Below are 14623 nucleotides of genomic sequence, written 5' to 3'. Positions count from 1 at the left end.
TTCAACAATATCTTTACGGCTTTGAAAGACCAAAATGAGGACAACCTACAATAAGGACAATGGCACCATCATACGCATTTGTGACGAGCAAAGGCCCTTTGCGTACATGGAACCACAACGAACCTGTTGCGCTACGGTTGAGAAATTCTTTATGCTTTATCATGGACTAACAAAATATCGTGCCAATTATCAATACTACCAGGATGAATAACTATAGGGTGTGAGTGTATAAGTACAACTTAATCTGTCATAAGGGAGACAAGATGGAGACTAAAACGCAAGCCATATTGTTGGGCCTCTTGGGAATTTCAATCGCGTTGTTCGTGACGACAAACGCAGGTAAGCGTCTCCCTGAAAACGTCTCCTTGACGTACACGAACTCCAATGCCCTCGTGCTCCCAGAGTGTCTGAATAAGACATTTCTTGACAGGGACCTACAGAAAACGGGGGTGTTCACAAAACAATCTGTAGGAAAACATTGGTGGATGTATTCCTTCCGGAAGGCCTGGGTCAATGAAGATTCGGCTGGAAATCCCGATGATGGGCTGTATAGATGGACTGGGTGCTACAATGTTACCAATTGTCCTTTGTGCCAACTGGTCTCCACTTCCGTGTCCCATCCCCACTCGTAGGAAGAATCAATACCGAATTATGTTAACTCGGTCAGGAGCCGCCGCCGCAAGGGCCACGTGGCGGCAATCCGATTCAATAGGGCAGCTCCTAGCGGATATTACAGTTAGTTAATGATAATGATAAAATGATTGTCCTCTCACTTTCAGAGGGCTGTATACCAAACCCCTGTAAAAAGAACTCCACGTGTGAAGATATAAAGCAGGATGCAAAGGTTGTTGACTACAAATGTGCCTGCCAACCAGGTAAGAAAGAAACGACAGCTAAGCCGGGCAGCTTGGTTATCGAGTGCAAAAACTGATAGAGAAGACGATCAGCATGAGTGCAATTCTGATCAAATAGATGCCCTGTAAGAATAGATATCCTGGTAACTTCATCCGACCAAACCTCTTCAAACTCAAAAGTAAAAAATGCCATGAACATTGCCATATCAGTTTATGAAATGGTATCGTGCTCTATAGCATATTTCCCTTGTTTCTTTTTCTAGGATATATGGGCAAAAACTGCTCCAAGAACATTGAACCGTGCAATCCAAATCCTTGCCAGAGACGTGCCAAGTGTAGGGTGAAGGGTCTGGGACTCAAGGTGAAAGACTTCTCATGTGATTGTTCCATGTGGTGGACTGCACAGGACTGCAGCAGACGTAAGTTAACCTGACTACACTTGCAATAGCTTTTCTGATTAACAGAACCTCTCAGGTAAATGAAAATGCAAATTGTAATCCAAATGAATGGATTACTCGTGTCTTTGCTTATGATTTTCTTGCAACCCTGCATTCTCATAGCCTGTAATAAGCTTCTTTGAATCACCCCTCGTTTCTGTTTCAGATGATGTCAGTTTGACCATTCTTGTGGCAACGTGTATCGTGGTAATTGTCACGGTTTTATTCGTCCTAATCAGTGTCATACGCAACAGGCGCAAGAAGAGGCAGAATGAGGAAGACTCGTCATAACTCCAATCGAAAGACAACTTCCTAGAAGACTTCGCATCACTCAAACAAGTTAAAATTTATTTTAAGTCAATCCTTACCACATGTAGTAAGGTAAAAAATTATGTACCCGAGCACTAAATGGAGAAGTGTCTGTGAAGTGTCTCCCTGTAAAAAGGATCTCCTGAAAAATCTAGGCCAGTAAAAAAAACTGATCTACAAAGCAATAAACAGACTTGCCCCTGGCACCTGAGCTCCTCCCATCCTGTGACCCCTGGCGATCCCAGAGGCCTGGGGACAAATGTCTCCCGAGGATCCCCAGGTATCCCCCTGGAGATGCACATTGGCAGGAGCTACCTTGTCCAGGTGGCCAGGCTTTGGAATGAGTACAGAGATGACATTTAAAAGGCTAAGATTGTTGCCATTTTCAGGCATGGGCTAAAAACCAACCTGAACAAATAAACTGTGAAAAACATAGTGTTTATTTGTGTAAGTATATTTATTGATAACTAATTCACTGCAAGCATACCCCATCCTGTAATGAGCTTATGTAATTATTTGCAATAAAAATGTCTTAAAGCAATGGCCTTTAGTTCACATTAATTCATTTGTATTTCACTCACACTTTTGGTAGCAACTACTTTGAGTTCAAATTGGAGTACTGGTATCAACCAGAATTCAGAACCAGTGGCAATTTTGAGTTTACATCGAAGAGTTCAATTTTTTTCAGTAGTCATCTGTACACGCAGGATAACAAACAGGTTGTTTCCAATCATGAGGACACTCTGAAGTATTGAAGGTGACTTGACTTTTCATCGCAATGAGCTGTCACCAGGAACACAGTGAATTATCACTATAACTTTGTCATTCACACACACTTGAAGACAGTGTCCCCTTCATCCCCAGCCAATACTAGGGGCAGTCCTGAGGTCTTCTTGTGAGGGAGGAATTAGTGATGGTGGTAAATCTGGAATCCCCTGCAAGGCAGGTGGTAAGGTGTATTCAGGGAGGTCATCCTCTGCTTCACCACCACCATCAGAAGTGTCTCGTTTTAATCGTTTCTCTCTCTTCGCCAGCCAGTCACCTAATTTAGGAGCTTTCAGGGACATCAACGTTTTCCTTTTTGAAGTGAAAGACGTTTGAGCTCCAGCTGTAACAGAACAAAACAATGTAGCATGAAAATGATATAGAATAAAAGTGCACAAATCCCACTATGAAATTCAAGTCTTTGGAAATTTAGCTGGGTGACAAAGTTGGGAGGTTACCCTCGAAGATTACCTCCTTTCCATTCATCAAGATTTTATTCGTATTTTTCACTATTGCTTATATATCATCTCTCCTTACATATTTCTGTAGATAACTTTACATGAATAAATTGCCATTTTTTGTGGCATATGACTCCATTTTGTGAGTAAAAGAGACTAAATGACTTTACCCTGTAGCAATTCAGCTTTTTCTTCTTCTGTCAAATGAGAGAATCTGCATCTGTTTCCATAGACACATTTACCTGAAACATAGAACAAAAGTAGTAGCAAAGCAGAACTTTATGGTGGCATTTTAGAAGAGATGGGTGTGTTATTGAAGATTGGAGATGTAACATTACCCAGCAAGTTGCTCAATAGGCTATTGTCTGTTGAGGTATATTGATAAAGTAAATGATGAAAATGAGATAAATTTGAACTTAGTATCACATGTATGTCCAGTTATTTGTCAGGGTAAGCAAAATGACTCACAAAAAATTGGTACATACCAGTACTTGCAAAAGACCTGCAAAGAGGCTTTGCAGCTTCTTGACTTAGACTTGCATTGGCACCTAAAAGAGAAGATGATTTTGAACAAGATAGAACAATAAGTGTGCAAACAGAAGTCACAGCTTAAAAAGCATGGTTGTCATTTTTTCAAATTGTAGTATTCTCCTTCATCCAATATATCAACAGTGCAGCCATCTTTGACAGCTCACTGACTAGGGACTAGCGTGACAGTGCTCATTCATCTTCTTAGATGAGGTTTACACTCTGAGTGGGTTCAAAGTGTCAGCCCACCTATTTCTCAAATGCTATAAGAGGTTCTGGTTGCCTTAACAGCTACTTACCTTGCTGTAAAAGTTTCCTTCTAATATCTTCTGTCATGTGGGAGAATCTGCAGCTTTCACCAAATTCACAGTAGCCTGGAAATAAACAATGTTAGCTAAATGGAAAATCTTTCAATTTCATAGAATCTGAAGTTAGAAAAACTGACACTGATATTTACCAATGAAAGGGCTCTGAATCAGTTGAGCTCCAGGACAAGTGTCTGCTGTCTGAAGGGCTAAGTTTTAGTTGTACATTACACTCACACTAACACATGGCTGATAAGTGTTTGGTCAAAATAAAGTGATAAGATTTAAGATCGTTTTTAACATGTTTCAGTAACAGGACAACGCCTTTTAACAGAAGACTCTTACCACCAAGGAAGTGTTTGCATGGTTTCTTCAGGGCCTCTTCAGCAAGTATAGTTGTTGCATCTATAATATAATTTCGATGAAGTAATGTAAGATTAAGAAACCATAATCCAGCCACACTGCAAGTGCAACTGAATGTAGGATGGAGTTCATCATTTATTATTATGGATCAAATCAATTGACAAAATGTTTTCACAATCACGAGGGCTATTGTCATGGTTGTATTTACTAAAAGCTATGAATGTGTTAAACTGAATAAGACTTTTCAATAACTTGATCATTAGGCCAACACCAAAGAAAGATTGATTGTTTCAGGAAACTGAACAGACTCCTCGATCTTACCTTTAAATGCATCATAGTGTTGCTTCCTAAGGCGATGGTGAATTGAGCCATTCAGATGGTTCTTCCTATTGGTACGATTGTCTGCAAAGGATTTGTCACAAAACTCACAATAGTAACGTTTACCCATGGTGACTGGTTAATAATTCTGTCAACCTGAAAATGAATAGAGTATACTTAAAATACTGCTATCAATGACTGCACAACAATATTACATACATGCCAAGTTAGTTCAGCCCGCTGAACTGAGGGACCTTCCTGAGACTAGAAACACAAGGGCTTCAGGCATAATGCCATTAATACTGGTGGTAATATTGCATACTGGTAGGGCTAGGAGGTTTTTGAGGAACGTTCTCTCTGACCTGTCCTGGCTCACACTGGCTGAGCCTGAGGCAAGAGAGCCCCAAAAAAAAGTGTAGCCATTCAAAGCTAATTTTTATATTTTATAATAAATCAAGAAACGTGGATGTCGTGGTGGGGTTTGGCCATTTTCAAATCAGCCTTGATATCATCATATCTATTATATCGTGACTTTTATTGCCTCAGCTCCTGATTCGGCAATTTTTTTTTTGAGACACCCTGTGAACTCAACAAACCACAGAAGTGAACAAGAAAATGGAGCATATTTTTAATTGAAAGAGATCGAGTGTCATATATCAATATCAGTTGGATACCTATCATTCATCTTATATAGGCCTGCAAATCCGATATTCAATTTTTTATCTGAGAGATTTGGAAAATACGTTTTGTTACCTCATTTTTGAGAAAATGTGTAGAGTGCCTAACAACACAGTTTAGCATTGTACCGGAAACATGTGCATCCAAAAATAGTTCAAATTAAAATTGAATTTACTCCATGATGCACTAAATTCACCAACTTGATTATCTTCTAAGCAAGTCTACTTAAATAAAAGGTAAAGCACAATCATGTGTTTATGTCTGATATGGTCACTGGACCGTGCGGATTTATATACTACCATTCTCTACGTACAGGTCAGAGGTCAATTTTAGTGACCTTGCAAAATCTCTTCTGACCGATAATGTCGACATTCGTCAGTAAAATCTATCAAAACGTCTTTCGACGAACGTCAACATATGCTTTGACGATCGTCGTTGGAGCATTATTCTTCGAGAGAGCGTTTGACCAGGGTAGCGAATATCTCTGGAATCGAATGAACCAAGGGGTAGGTAGAGAACGGGTGGAGGTGTTGTGAAAATGTTTTTGTTCGATTTATCGGATGAAAAGATTCTATTCTCGGATTGCGCTGGCAAAGTGAACATAGGCCTACATCACGTTATGTGTGTCTGTTGCAAACTGGATCCACCTTTTGTCAAATTCGAGTTAACGCTCAACAACCTCAATGTCGCATTGCCGTGAACAGCCGTACTACCATTTTTTTTGCTTGGTATTGTTATTAACTTATTGTCAGATGTAATTGTAACATTGTCTGCATTCCCTTTCAGAAATTATGGCACCACATCAAAGACAGCTATACAGCCAAAGCAGATGATGACGACGAGTAATGTTTCAACTTTCTAGGAAAACCATCATTCCAGATGTAGGACTTGGTCACAGCAGGATGTCTTGCGATGGCTATCTGGATAACTTGATCATGACATGAGGGATAGGAGTTGCTTTCTGTGCAAGACAGACTTGCAGCTGAACTGAGACTTAAATTCATAACAGCTATCATTATGTCAGTAATCCAGTTGTCAGTACTAAGTGAAGACAAAATGATGATTTGTTGTGTTTGAAGATCAAAATTGACTTTCAAAAACTGACCTCTCATGTTGCTGGATGTCCATTGTTGATGAAATGGAGTGTGAACCATTATGAAAATAACCAATATTCAATGCAGTTTACCTTGCACTCTTTGTCTCAATACATGTGGTGACTATTCGCAATGTCACTGTAACCTAATATTTCATTATGTTTGAGTTCTGTGTGAAGTGAATGTGACTGTGTCCACATCTGGAAAAAAACTTACATTGTACTATGCTCTGCAACAAATAAATCATTGAATAGTTTGTAGAAATTGTGACACTCTCAACTTGACAGTATAGATTTCGAAGTCCTTCATGTCCAAACTAACATTGTGGACATCTGAAATATTCAAAGAACACAGTGTTTGAACAGTTCAGCCTGTTGGATTACAAGGACAGATTTGGTACTGGACTGTGGTTTTGGTTGTTGGATAGCTATGGTTTTAAGATTAAATTAATTATATGGATCTTCTGGTTTGTTTTGCTTTTCTTCAGTACAAAGTCCTTTACATTTGAAAATGGCAGTAGTGGCGCTGTAGACTGCTTCTTTGTCTTGCCCATAGACCTGGGGATACGTGGAAGGGACTGCGCGTTGGTTTTGCCCAAGTCTGACCAGAAGGTACAGATGTATACATTGCAAGGACACCATCCAGCAGAGGCTGCTTATCTGTCACATCAAGAGGGCACAATGAAGATGATAATGAAGAGCCTTCAGTAGTGGCGAAGTACTAGGTACATGTCAGTTAACACCCAAGCTGATTTTCTAGGCAGATATGGGACAAATTGACATTAACAAAATGTGTTTTTGCAGAAAAGCTTTGTTATTCTACATAATTCTATCTACATCATCTACAGGCTAATATCAATAACATACATGTACATACTGCTACAATACATTGTACAATAAAATGATATGTATCCAGCTGTTTTACACTACATGCAGTACTAGTACAGAATTCTTTTAAAATGGACCCAGAGTATTTCAAATCCACTAAGTAGCAATGCAATTGGGAATCATGATTTCTACAAACTAAGAACAAGGAGATAGACATTCACATGATCTTCTAAAAAAAACACGCTACATACATGTAGATCATTGAAGTTCATAGTGTAGTTTACAAACAGACCAAAGGTACATGTCACTGGCTCAACAAGTGGAACCCAGCCAAGCAATTACATGTGATATGTCTCTCTTAATGTACATTTACAAGGTCACTCACTGTATGAAACAGGTGGGGACTTCGAAGTTTCTTGGTTTGTGTTAGCACCTTCTAAACAGACGGTAATTGAGCATATCAGATAGCCGCCTCTCAAAAAGAAGTCAAATTCATAGCTGCCTCTCAAAAAGAAGGCAAAGTTATTTTCAAAGTCTTATGGTTTCATCTTAACAAGTGGTATATTCTTTACTGCCAGGCACTTGTCACACACCCACTCTGCATAAACTTCTTGTGTCAGCAAGTGATATGCTGCCTCTGTCAGCCCAGTACAATTACGATGGAACCAAAAATTGCATCCACTTTCACATAATATCGCTTGGTCATTGTCATGGACCTCCTTATGACAAACTCCGCATGGATAGATTGGGGGAGCATTTGGGTTTGATGGATTGAAAATCATTGGCTGATTTGGTGGGTAGACTTTCCCTGTGCCTGTTGGTGGTGGTAGTGGAGTTTGCATCCCGGGGTGAGGTTTGTTGTGCATTGCAATATTGTGTGGATGTGGCGGGCAGTCATCAAACGGATTCTGCGCCACAATTGTGTTGTTGTCACCCGTGTTTGAAAGAGGGTGTGGCACAATCTCAGATGAAGGACTCAACTGTAAAGAGATAAAACAGGATCTATTGATAACAATAAAATGAGTAAAGACAACCGTAGTACCAAATGTCAGTTATTTAGAGGGGCGACTTTTCAACTTTTGCCTTTTTGTGCAGGTCTTATTGAAAGTTACTCGACGTGCTAATTCTCATAGTCACAGTGAGAATTGAAGCAATCAAGGATGTGCTGGATGGACAACCTACCTGTTTGGTCTCCTGTTGTGCCTTCTTCCCTCGAGGACGTCCCCTTGGCCTCGCAGCTGGTGTTTTCTTTGCTCCTCCCTGATGCAAGTTGGTGTGCCCTGGAACAAGAGTCAAATCACACTATGAGCAACGACTTAGGCTGCAGCAGAATGAGACGGCAAAATAATATCGAGTACTTTTTTGGGCAACCCTGTACACACCAAGATTGGCAAGAAAACTACTACCAACAAAAAAGGGAATATTCAGCAATATACGCACCTATCTCCCTGATATTGTCTGACATTAATTCATCTAGTACATGCTCCTCCTAAAAAGGGCATCGAAATAACGCAAAGGAAGACGGAAATGGCGATTATTCCAACATTTCAAGGATGACGCCAGTAGCGGCATACATTGTATAGATGGTACAGTGCATTCAACTGTTGTTGTACGGGACAAGTTTCCATCGCCATCTAGTGGCAATGTGTTGAACTAATTTACCTGCTTCGGCCTTGGGCAAGACACATTCCAACAATACATTGGATGTGGATCTGGATTGTTAATGGGTAAACACTTATCCCAACATTGACGCGTTACTCCAGAATTCACCATTCACCATGGTGAGCATGATAAACTCTGATTTCACCATGGTTAAAAATAGCCGTCCAAGGTCCTGCACCATGCACATCAATGTTGAGATAAGTGTCTTGCCCAAGGTCCGATACATCAATGCCTCAAGTTTTTTAGTTCTACAAAATGTCACCAGGTAACGCTAGAGTGAGACAAACGTTTTGAAGATTTTTCAGTCTAAAAACTACGATTTTCTCTCGATATGAAGGTGACTATCGACAATAATCTGGGCTCTGAAATGACATACTCTATTAAATATCGTATTCACTAATAAACGAATCTTTTTTCTGAAAAACTAGTTGTAATTATTGTCTTAGTTGAATGACATTTGAATCCGACAATGGGATGCAGAGACGTTGTGTGGAGTTGCGAACGCTTTTTTCGGACAGCCAATGCAAGGGGCCGAGCTTAGTTCATGGCGTCATTGTTTTTTAAAACTGATACTGTCAAATTTCAAATACCTTAGATGAATCTTGTTCCTCGTGTTGTATGTCTTTGGTCGTGGGACTTGACAACTGTTCAAATTCAAGATGAAATAATTTGCTTCTCTTTCACTTCAGAAATTCAATCACTCGATTGTCAGCCCAAATATGCCAAAACCAAGATGAGAAAGTGAACAAATGAAAAATGGCAGAGAGACAAGACTCCAATAAGAAAGCTTATTACTCCAGTTTAGCTGCATCGCCAGAGGCTGCAGAGACTGATTCTGCTAGTCGGTCTACTCCAAATACAGTAGAATCATCTTCCGATGATCTGAAGCCAAAAGGTGTAAAGCAGCATCTTTGGGAGGCAAGTATGTGTGACAACAAAACAGATGGACCATAAACATGATAACAGTTTACATTACCCCCAAGCTTGCCCTAAGATGAAAGGCTGTTTATGAAATGTACAGCACTTGATATAATAAAATTCTACCATGTGTCTGTTCACAAGTTCCTTTATCAATGAGGCCTGGTGTCCAGAACATCCACAGCATTGTGTACATCACTTGCATAATGAGAACTGTTTATTTTCTTCTTGTATTCTTAGAAATTCCAGTCTCTGCAACAACGAAAAGAAACCCAGAAATTGATTGCAGCAAATGACAAGAACAGAGCCAGGGAAAAGCCTGCAGGAAAGAGTAGAAAAAGAAAGAATGAAGAAAGGTGATAACCTTTTCCACTTTTTGTCACAATAACCAGAAATAGTCTGCCAACAGTCCTGAGCAGTGAAGAGCATGTATGCGTAAAAGGCGTGCACGATATTTTAGTCTGAATTTGAAGCTATATATATTGAGCCTTATAATGAAGAAATTCTTCTCCTGGCCCTTCGGACCTCACAGCTGTATAGTACAAAAATGTACGGTAATTTAGGCTTTACATATTTAAGTACTTTAAAAGAGTTGGTTTAGGGTAATCACACCATCAGATCATGTAGACTGTGCATGAATAAACCATGTCATCACGACATGTGCCTCAGTCTTATCCAGTGGGTCTAACTTTTGTTATGCTGATTTTGCAGAGTTGATGATGCTGGTCCATCGACCAAGGTGCAAATTGGATGGGAGGACGTGAAACCATTCCTTGGCATCAATAACCACCTCAAGGAAGTGGAGAAGGGCAGGCATGCTCCAAAGGTAGGTCATACCTTGATAGGTGAAAAGCTTAAAAACAGAAAGAACATCATATAGTTGGCTTTAATATTTTGTAAGAATCAGTTTGTACAGTAACATTAAACTTGGAGTCTTTACTATAATTTTCCACATTTATTGATTCAGACCAAGCTGGAAGAAAAGATTGATGAAGCTATCAACCTTGGAGATTTGGAAACCGCCGAGAAACTTAGTGACCATCTATCCAATAGAGAGGTACGACATAATGTTATTCATAGTCTATAGTCTGCACATCGTTCAAATTGAATGGTTTCTGAATTGGCACAGTGTCTAGTGATTCCAGGCAAACTTTGTGCAATTAAGAATGACATCATCCCTCAGAATGTTCTGTAGATTAAGTAATCCATTACCTTCAATGGCAGTGGCAGCAGTTGTGTTTGGAAGAACAGATTATCTGATATGTTTCTTCTCACAACAACACGGCTATAGTGCTGCAGTTTCTGTGGTTGTGATCGGTAAGATTTGTGCCATTCTTTGAAAGATGGAAGTGCTAAAGTCGGGTTCTGTGCATACTCTTGCTCCAACATTGAGTTGCCAGTCAGAAAAAAGACTTTAAACACTTCTTCAACTTTGTCACTGTCGTAGTATCTTAGACGAGAACACTCATTCAGTAGGACTGGTAAATATTTGTTCATCAGGCAATTGGGTGTTCCCTTTATCAGAAATGTCAAGATAGTGGCCAACTCTGAGCCATTGTTTTGATCAAGGTTTTGCAGGCATCGCTGCCAAAGCAGGTCAATTGGCCAGTAAATATTCTGCAGGAGCAACTCTGCACATTTGGTGTTGTGATTTCGTAAAGCACAGTCAAGTGGTGTTAGTTTAAAGTCATTACTAATGTTTGCATCTGCTTTTCTTGTTTTGAGGAGAACTTCGACACAGTAGTAGTTTCCTTTAGTACAGGCAATATGAAGTGCAGTATTCCCGCCTTGCTCCTGTAACTTCTGGTTGATATCAATCTGTGTACTCTCCAACAGACTTTCCAAGTCCTCCAGTTTATTGTTCTGGACAGCAAATCTTAATTTTTCAGCCGGTGCTAGGGCATTCTTGATCATTCCAAATAGCTCATCATCCATTTCTGATGCTGGGTGAGAACCTGGAAAATAAAAACAGTCTTGACTAGTAGTAGTACTTCTCGCAAGTTCTCTCCATTACAAGATAGATATAATACAGCATACAATAATATACTTCACATAGGAAAACACCACTATACACTGAAACAGTGGGTATGCTGCCAGTAAACTTCAAACTTATACTGAATCTGTGGTCCTACCTTAATTTTATAGCAAAGACCAACTGCTGTGCTGAAGCTATAAAGTGATTTGTAGATGCAATCACTTTGATTGTACTTCCTGCTTGTCAGTGCTGTCACCTCCCAGCAAGATTTGTACTAAGTATTGATGTTGGTAGTGACATCTCTTGGGACACTTAGATATCTTCCCTTTAATAGTTGTTCGCTGTTGGGTGTTATATTCGTTGACAAAAGCTTCAATTTACTTTCAGTTTGGGACAAAAATTGCTGAAGCTTTTGATGCCAAAAGATATGCTGAAAAGAAACAGGTATGAAGTATTGAAAGTCTTTTTCTTCCATGTAACAGTAAACCTGTCTGATAAATCTGAATAACAGGTCAGTCAGTTTCCTCACTGTAAGGCTGCCTTCACACAAAACATTAAAACAAATCTCATTAATTAGTAGTACCCTTATCAGCCAATGATGTTACTGTTCATTTGTTTCTAATAATCCTTCAGAGAGAAGATACTGTTGCCAAGGAGAGAGCACAAAAGAAACTCAAATGGGGGTAAATATACCAAAAGATATATTGCTATTACAAGATAGTATTCTGAAATATTTGTTGACGGTACTCTCAGTCCAGGAAGCATATTTCACCTGACTGTAATTCGATCTCAATCCACTTTCTCATGGAGGAGCCTAGACAGCAAATTGGCTTGATTGGAGTGTGTCAAGTGAAGTCCTTAAATTGCTGTCAAATATTGCCAAATTTTTGATAGATTAACTGATGCTTTTGAAGAAGATTTGGTACTACATGATTATTTATTTTTAATCTTTACAGGTTTGATCACAAGGAGAGGTGGGAAACAAAGGGGAACATGTGAGAAATTGTAGTACCTGTTCTCAGCATTGAACCAGGAAAGAGACTTGAATCGATCCTGATAACATACTGACAGTTAAATGTATGTTCAAAGAAGGGTATCACTATCAGCATTGAACAGTGCTAAAGACTGTTTCGGTTGTGTTTGTTATGGCGTTTTATACTCACTATGAGCTGTTTTAAGATACTTTCTCTCTGATTGAGAAGCTTGGACTGTCAGTCGATTCATACTGGAGAAAGACCATTCAGATGTGGCTAGTGTGAGCTTGGGGTCCATTGACACAGATTAAGAAGCTTGGACTGTCAGTCGATTCATACTGGAGAAAGACCATTCAGATGTGGCTAGTGTGAGCTTGGGGTCCATTGACACAGATTAAGAAGCTTGGACTGTCAGTCGATTCATACTGGAGAAAGACCATTCAGATGTGGCTAGTGTGAGCTTGGGGTCCATTGACACAGGTTAAGAAGCTTGGACTGTCAGTCGATTCATACTGGAGAAAGACCATTCAGATGTGGCTAGTGTGAGCTTGGGGTCCATTGACACAGATTAAGAAGCTTGGACAGTCAGTCTATTCATACTGGAGAAAGACCATTCAGATGTGGCTAGTGTGAGCTTGGGGTCCATTGACACAGGTTAAGAAGCTTGGACTGTCAGTCCATTCACACTGGAGAAAGACCATTCAGATGTGACTAGTGTGAGCTTGGGGTCCATTGACACAGGTTAAGAAGCTTGGACTGTCAGTCTATTCATACTGGAGAGAGACCATTCAGATGTAGTTGATGTAAGCTTGGGGTTCATTCAAACAGATTGAGAAGCTAAGACAGCATCGGTCTATTCATACTGGAGAAAGGCAATTCAGATATTAAGCCATTCTGATTATGAAGTACATGTATATGATAAATACAGACTTTTAATAATAAAGGCAACTACATTTATATCTACCTCCTTCTTGTTTTACTTTATTGTATTGATACAACAGATTACTGGGGCATAGGCAAAACTGTGTTAAGCCAGCAACACACATGGACGCCTGTGGTAAATAATCCAAGAAGAAAACTCAAAATAGTTCATTTCACTCATAACAAGAGTAAAGGGTATAGGTTAGTTGGGCTAGTGATGATGGATGGCCAGTTTCTAGCGAAAGAGTATATCGCATACTTCTTTGACGTGTTAATTAAGTAGGCCTAGCTAGAGGCTACCGAGCAGCTGTTCAGGGAATGACTGGATCATGAAATCTTGGCATAGGTAGAGAAAGAGGGCCAATTGCGTTTTAGAGCCTGAATAAAGGCGACCATTCCTTTTTTATAGACTCGTCGAATGCCAAATCGACTTCACCGTTTTTTTCAGGCAAACATGGGGCTACCTCATTGTTTATCTTGATAACGTAGATAACTTGTTACATGTTTCACATTTGTTCGGGTAATTATTAAAATACTATCACTAGTAGATAATTAGCTTAGGGTAAATATCATGTCAGTTGGTGAGATTCATGAGTTGAATGAGGGACTGTTGGAGGGAACCATTGATCATGCTCAGGATATGCTCTGCTGGCAGAACATAAGTTAAGGTGCACTGTTTAGCCTCGTACGAAAAAACCATCACTTCAAAGTAAGTAATGCGTTTTTGCCTATACTAACAATTATTCATAATAGGCCAACGTCAAAAAGGTTTACTTGTACTCGATGACTTACCATCTTTCACCAAAGAGGCTTCTTCCGCTTAAAAGTCATTTGGATTACACCAATTGTCCGACTCAGAGATTACTTGGTCTGTCTTGGTGAACTTGGAAAGTATGGTAGGTGGCATGATCAGATATTTCGTTTCCGAATTATTTCCGATAGGCCTTATCTATAACAAAGAAATTACCCTGTCGGGTATTGCATAACGCGACTTCGCCCTCATTGAGTTATGCCAGCGTGTCACATTGCTAAAGAAAATGACTTGGAATTGTTGGTGGACACATTTTGTTCAGGGGACGGAATTCCTTTTTACGTGGCGTCTTATCATATTAACACAACCATATCAGTTTTTGTGTCCGCGCATATCAATGACTGATACGATTAGGGCAATGATCCCAGATAATTTATATCGCCCGAAAGAACACTCGTGTTCATGTATTGTCATTCTACATGTCAT

General features: G+C 39.7%; 5 protein-coding genes across 6 annotated transcripts; 2 read left to right on the top strand and 3 right to left on the bottom strand.

Moving 5' to 3' along the window:
• The first annotated feature begins 148 nt into the window (after positions 1-148).
• On the top strand, positions 149-2141 carry LOC135501441 (delta and Notch-like epidermal growth factor-related receptor). The gene is made up of 4 exons (XM_064793568.1): positions 149-339; positions 780-875; positions 1118-1273; positions 1458-2141. Exons 1-4 carry the CDS (start codon positions 264-266, stop codon positions 1580-1582), a joined length of 453 nt encoding a protein of 150 aa, XP_064649638.1. The 5' UTR covers positions 149-263; the 3' UTR covers positions 1583-2141.
• LOC135501418 (zinc finger matrin-type protein 5-like) lies at positions 2128-5130 on the bottom strand. The gene is made up of 7 exons (XM_064793538.1): positions 5091-5130; positions 4341-4493; positions 4002-4061; positions 3651-3725; positions 3309-3371; positions 2994-3065; positions 2128-2708 (listed from the first exon to the last, which is right to left on the bottom strand). Exons 2-7 carry the CDS (start codon positions 4465-4467, stop codon positions 2455-2457), a joined length of 651 nt encoding a protein of 216 aa, XP_064649608.1. The 5' UTR covers positions 4468-4493; positions 5091-5130; the 3' UTR covers positions 2128-2454.
• Positions 5131-6907: 1777 nt separating this feature from the next.
• LOC135501427 (protein pygopus-like) lies at positions 6908-8527 on the bottom strand. 2 transcript variants are annotated; one of them, XM_064793556.1, is made up of 4 exons: positions 8377-8527; positions 8119-8216; positions 7439-7916; positions 6908-7408 (listed from the first exon to the last, which is right to left on the bottom strand). In XM_064793556.1, the coding sequence occupies exons 1-3, from the start codon at positions 8399-8401 to the stop codon at positions 7473-7475; spliced, it is 567 nt and encodes a 188-aa protein (XP_064649626.1). In that variant the 5' UTR covers positions 8402-8527; the 3' UTR covers positions 6908-7408; positions 7439-7472. The 2 variants fall into 2 exon arrangements, with proteins under 2 accessions (XP_064649626.1, XP_064649618.1); XM_064793548.1 differs by having other exon boundaries at positions 6908-7916.
• A 334-nt stretch (positions 8528-8861) lies between these two features.
• LOC135501408 (protein FAM204A-like) lies at positions 8862-13415 on the top strand. The gene is made up of 8 exons (XM_064793526.1): positions 8862-8935; positions 9288-9516; positions 9757-9872; positions 10228-10342; positions 10484-10573; positions 11879-11935; positions 12125-12174; positions 12448-13415. The coding sequence occupies exons 2-8, from the start codon at positions 9355-9357 to the stop codon at positions 12488-12490; spliced, it is 633 nt and encodes a 210-aa protein (XP_064649596.1). The 5' UTR covers positions 8862-8935; positions 9288-9354; the 3' UTR covers positions 12491-13415.
• On the bottom strand, positions 10404-11745 carry LOC135501402 (uncharacterized). The gene is made up of 2 exons (XM_064793512.1): positions 11649-11745; positions 10404-11471 (listed from the first exon to the last, which is right to left on the bottom strand). The coding sequence occupies exon 2, from the start codon at positions 11449-11451 to the stop codon at positions 10696-10698; it is 756 nt and encodes a 251-aa protein (XP_064649582.1). The 5' UTR covers positions 11452-11471; positions 11649-11745; the 3' UTR covers positions 10404-10695.
• Positions 13416-14623: the final 1208 nt, after the last annotated feature.

This window comes from Lineus longissimus, chromosome 2, assembly GCF_910592395.1.
Source record: "Lineus longissimus chromosome 2, tnLinLong1.2, whole genome shotgun sequence".
Taxonomy (NCBI): Eukaryota; Metazoa; Nemertea; class Pilidiophora; order Heteronemertea; family Lineidae; genus Lineus; species Lineus longissimus.
The sequence above is the reverse complement of the archived record's forward strand: the minus strand, read 5'-3'. Positions and strand labels throughout refer to the sequence as shown.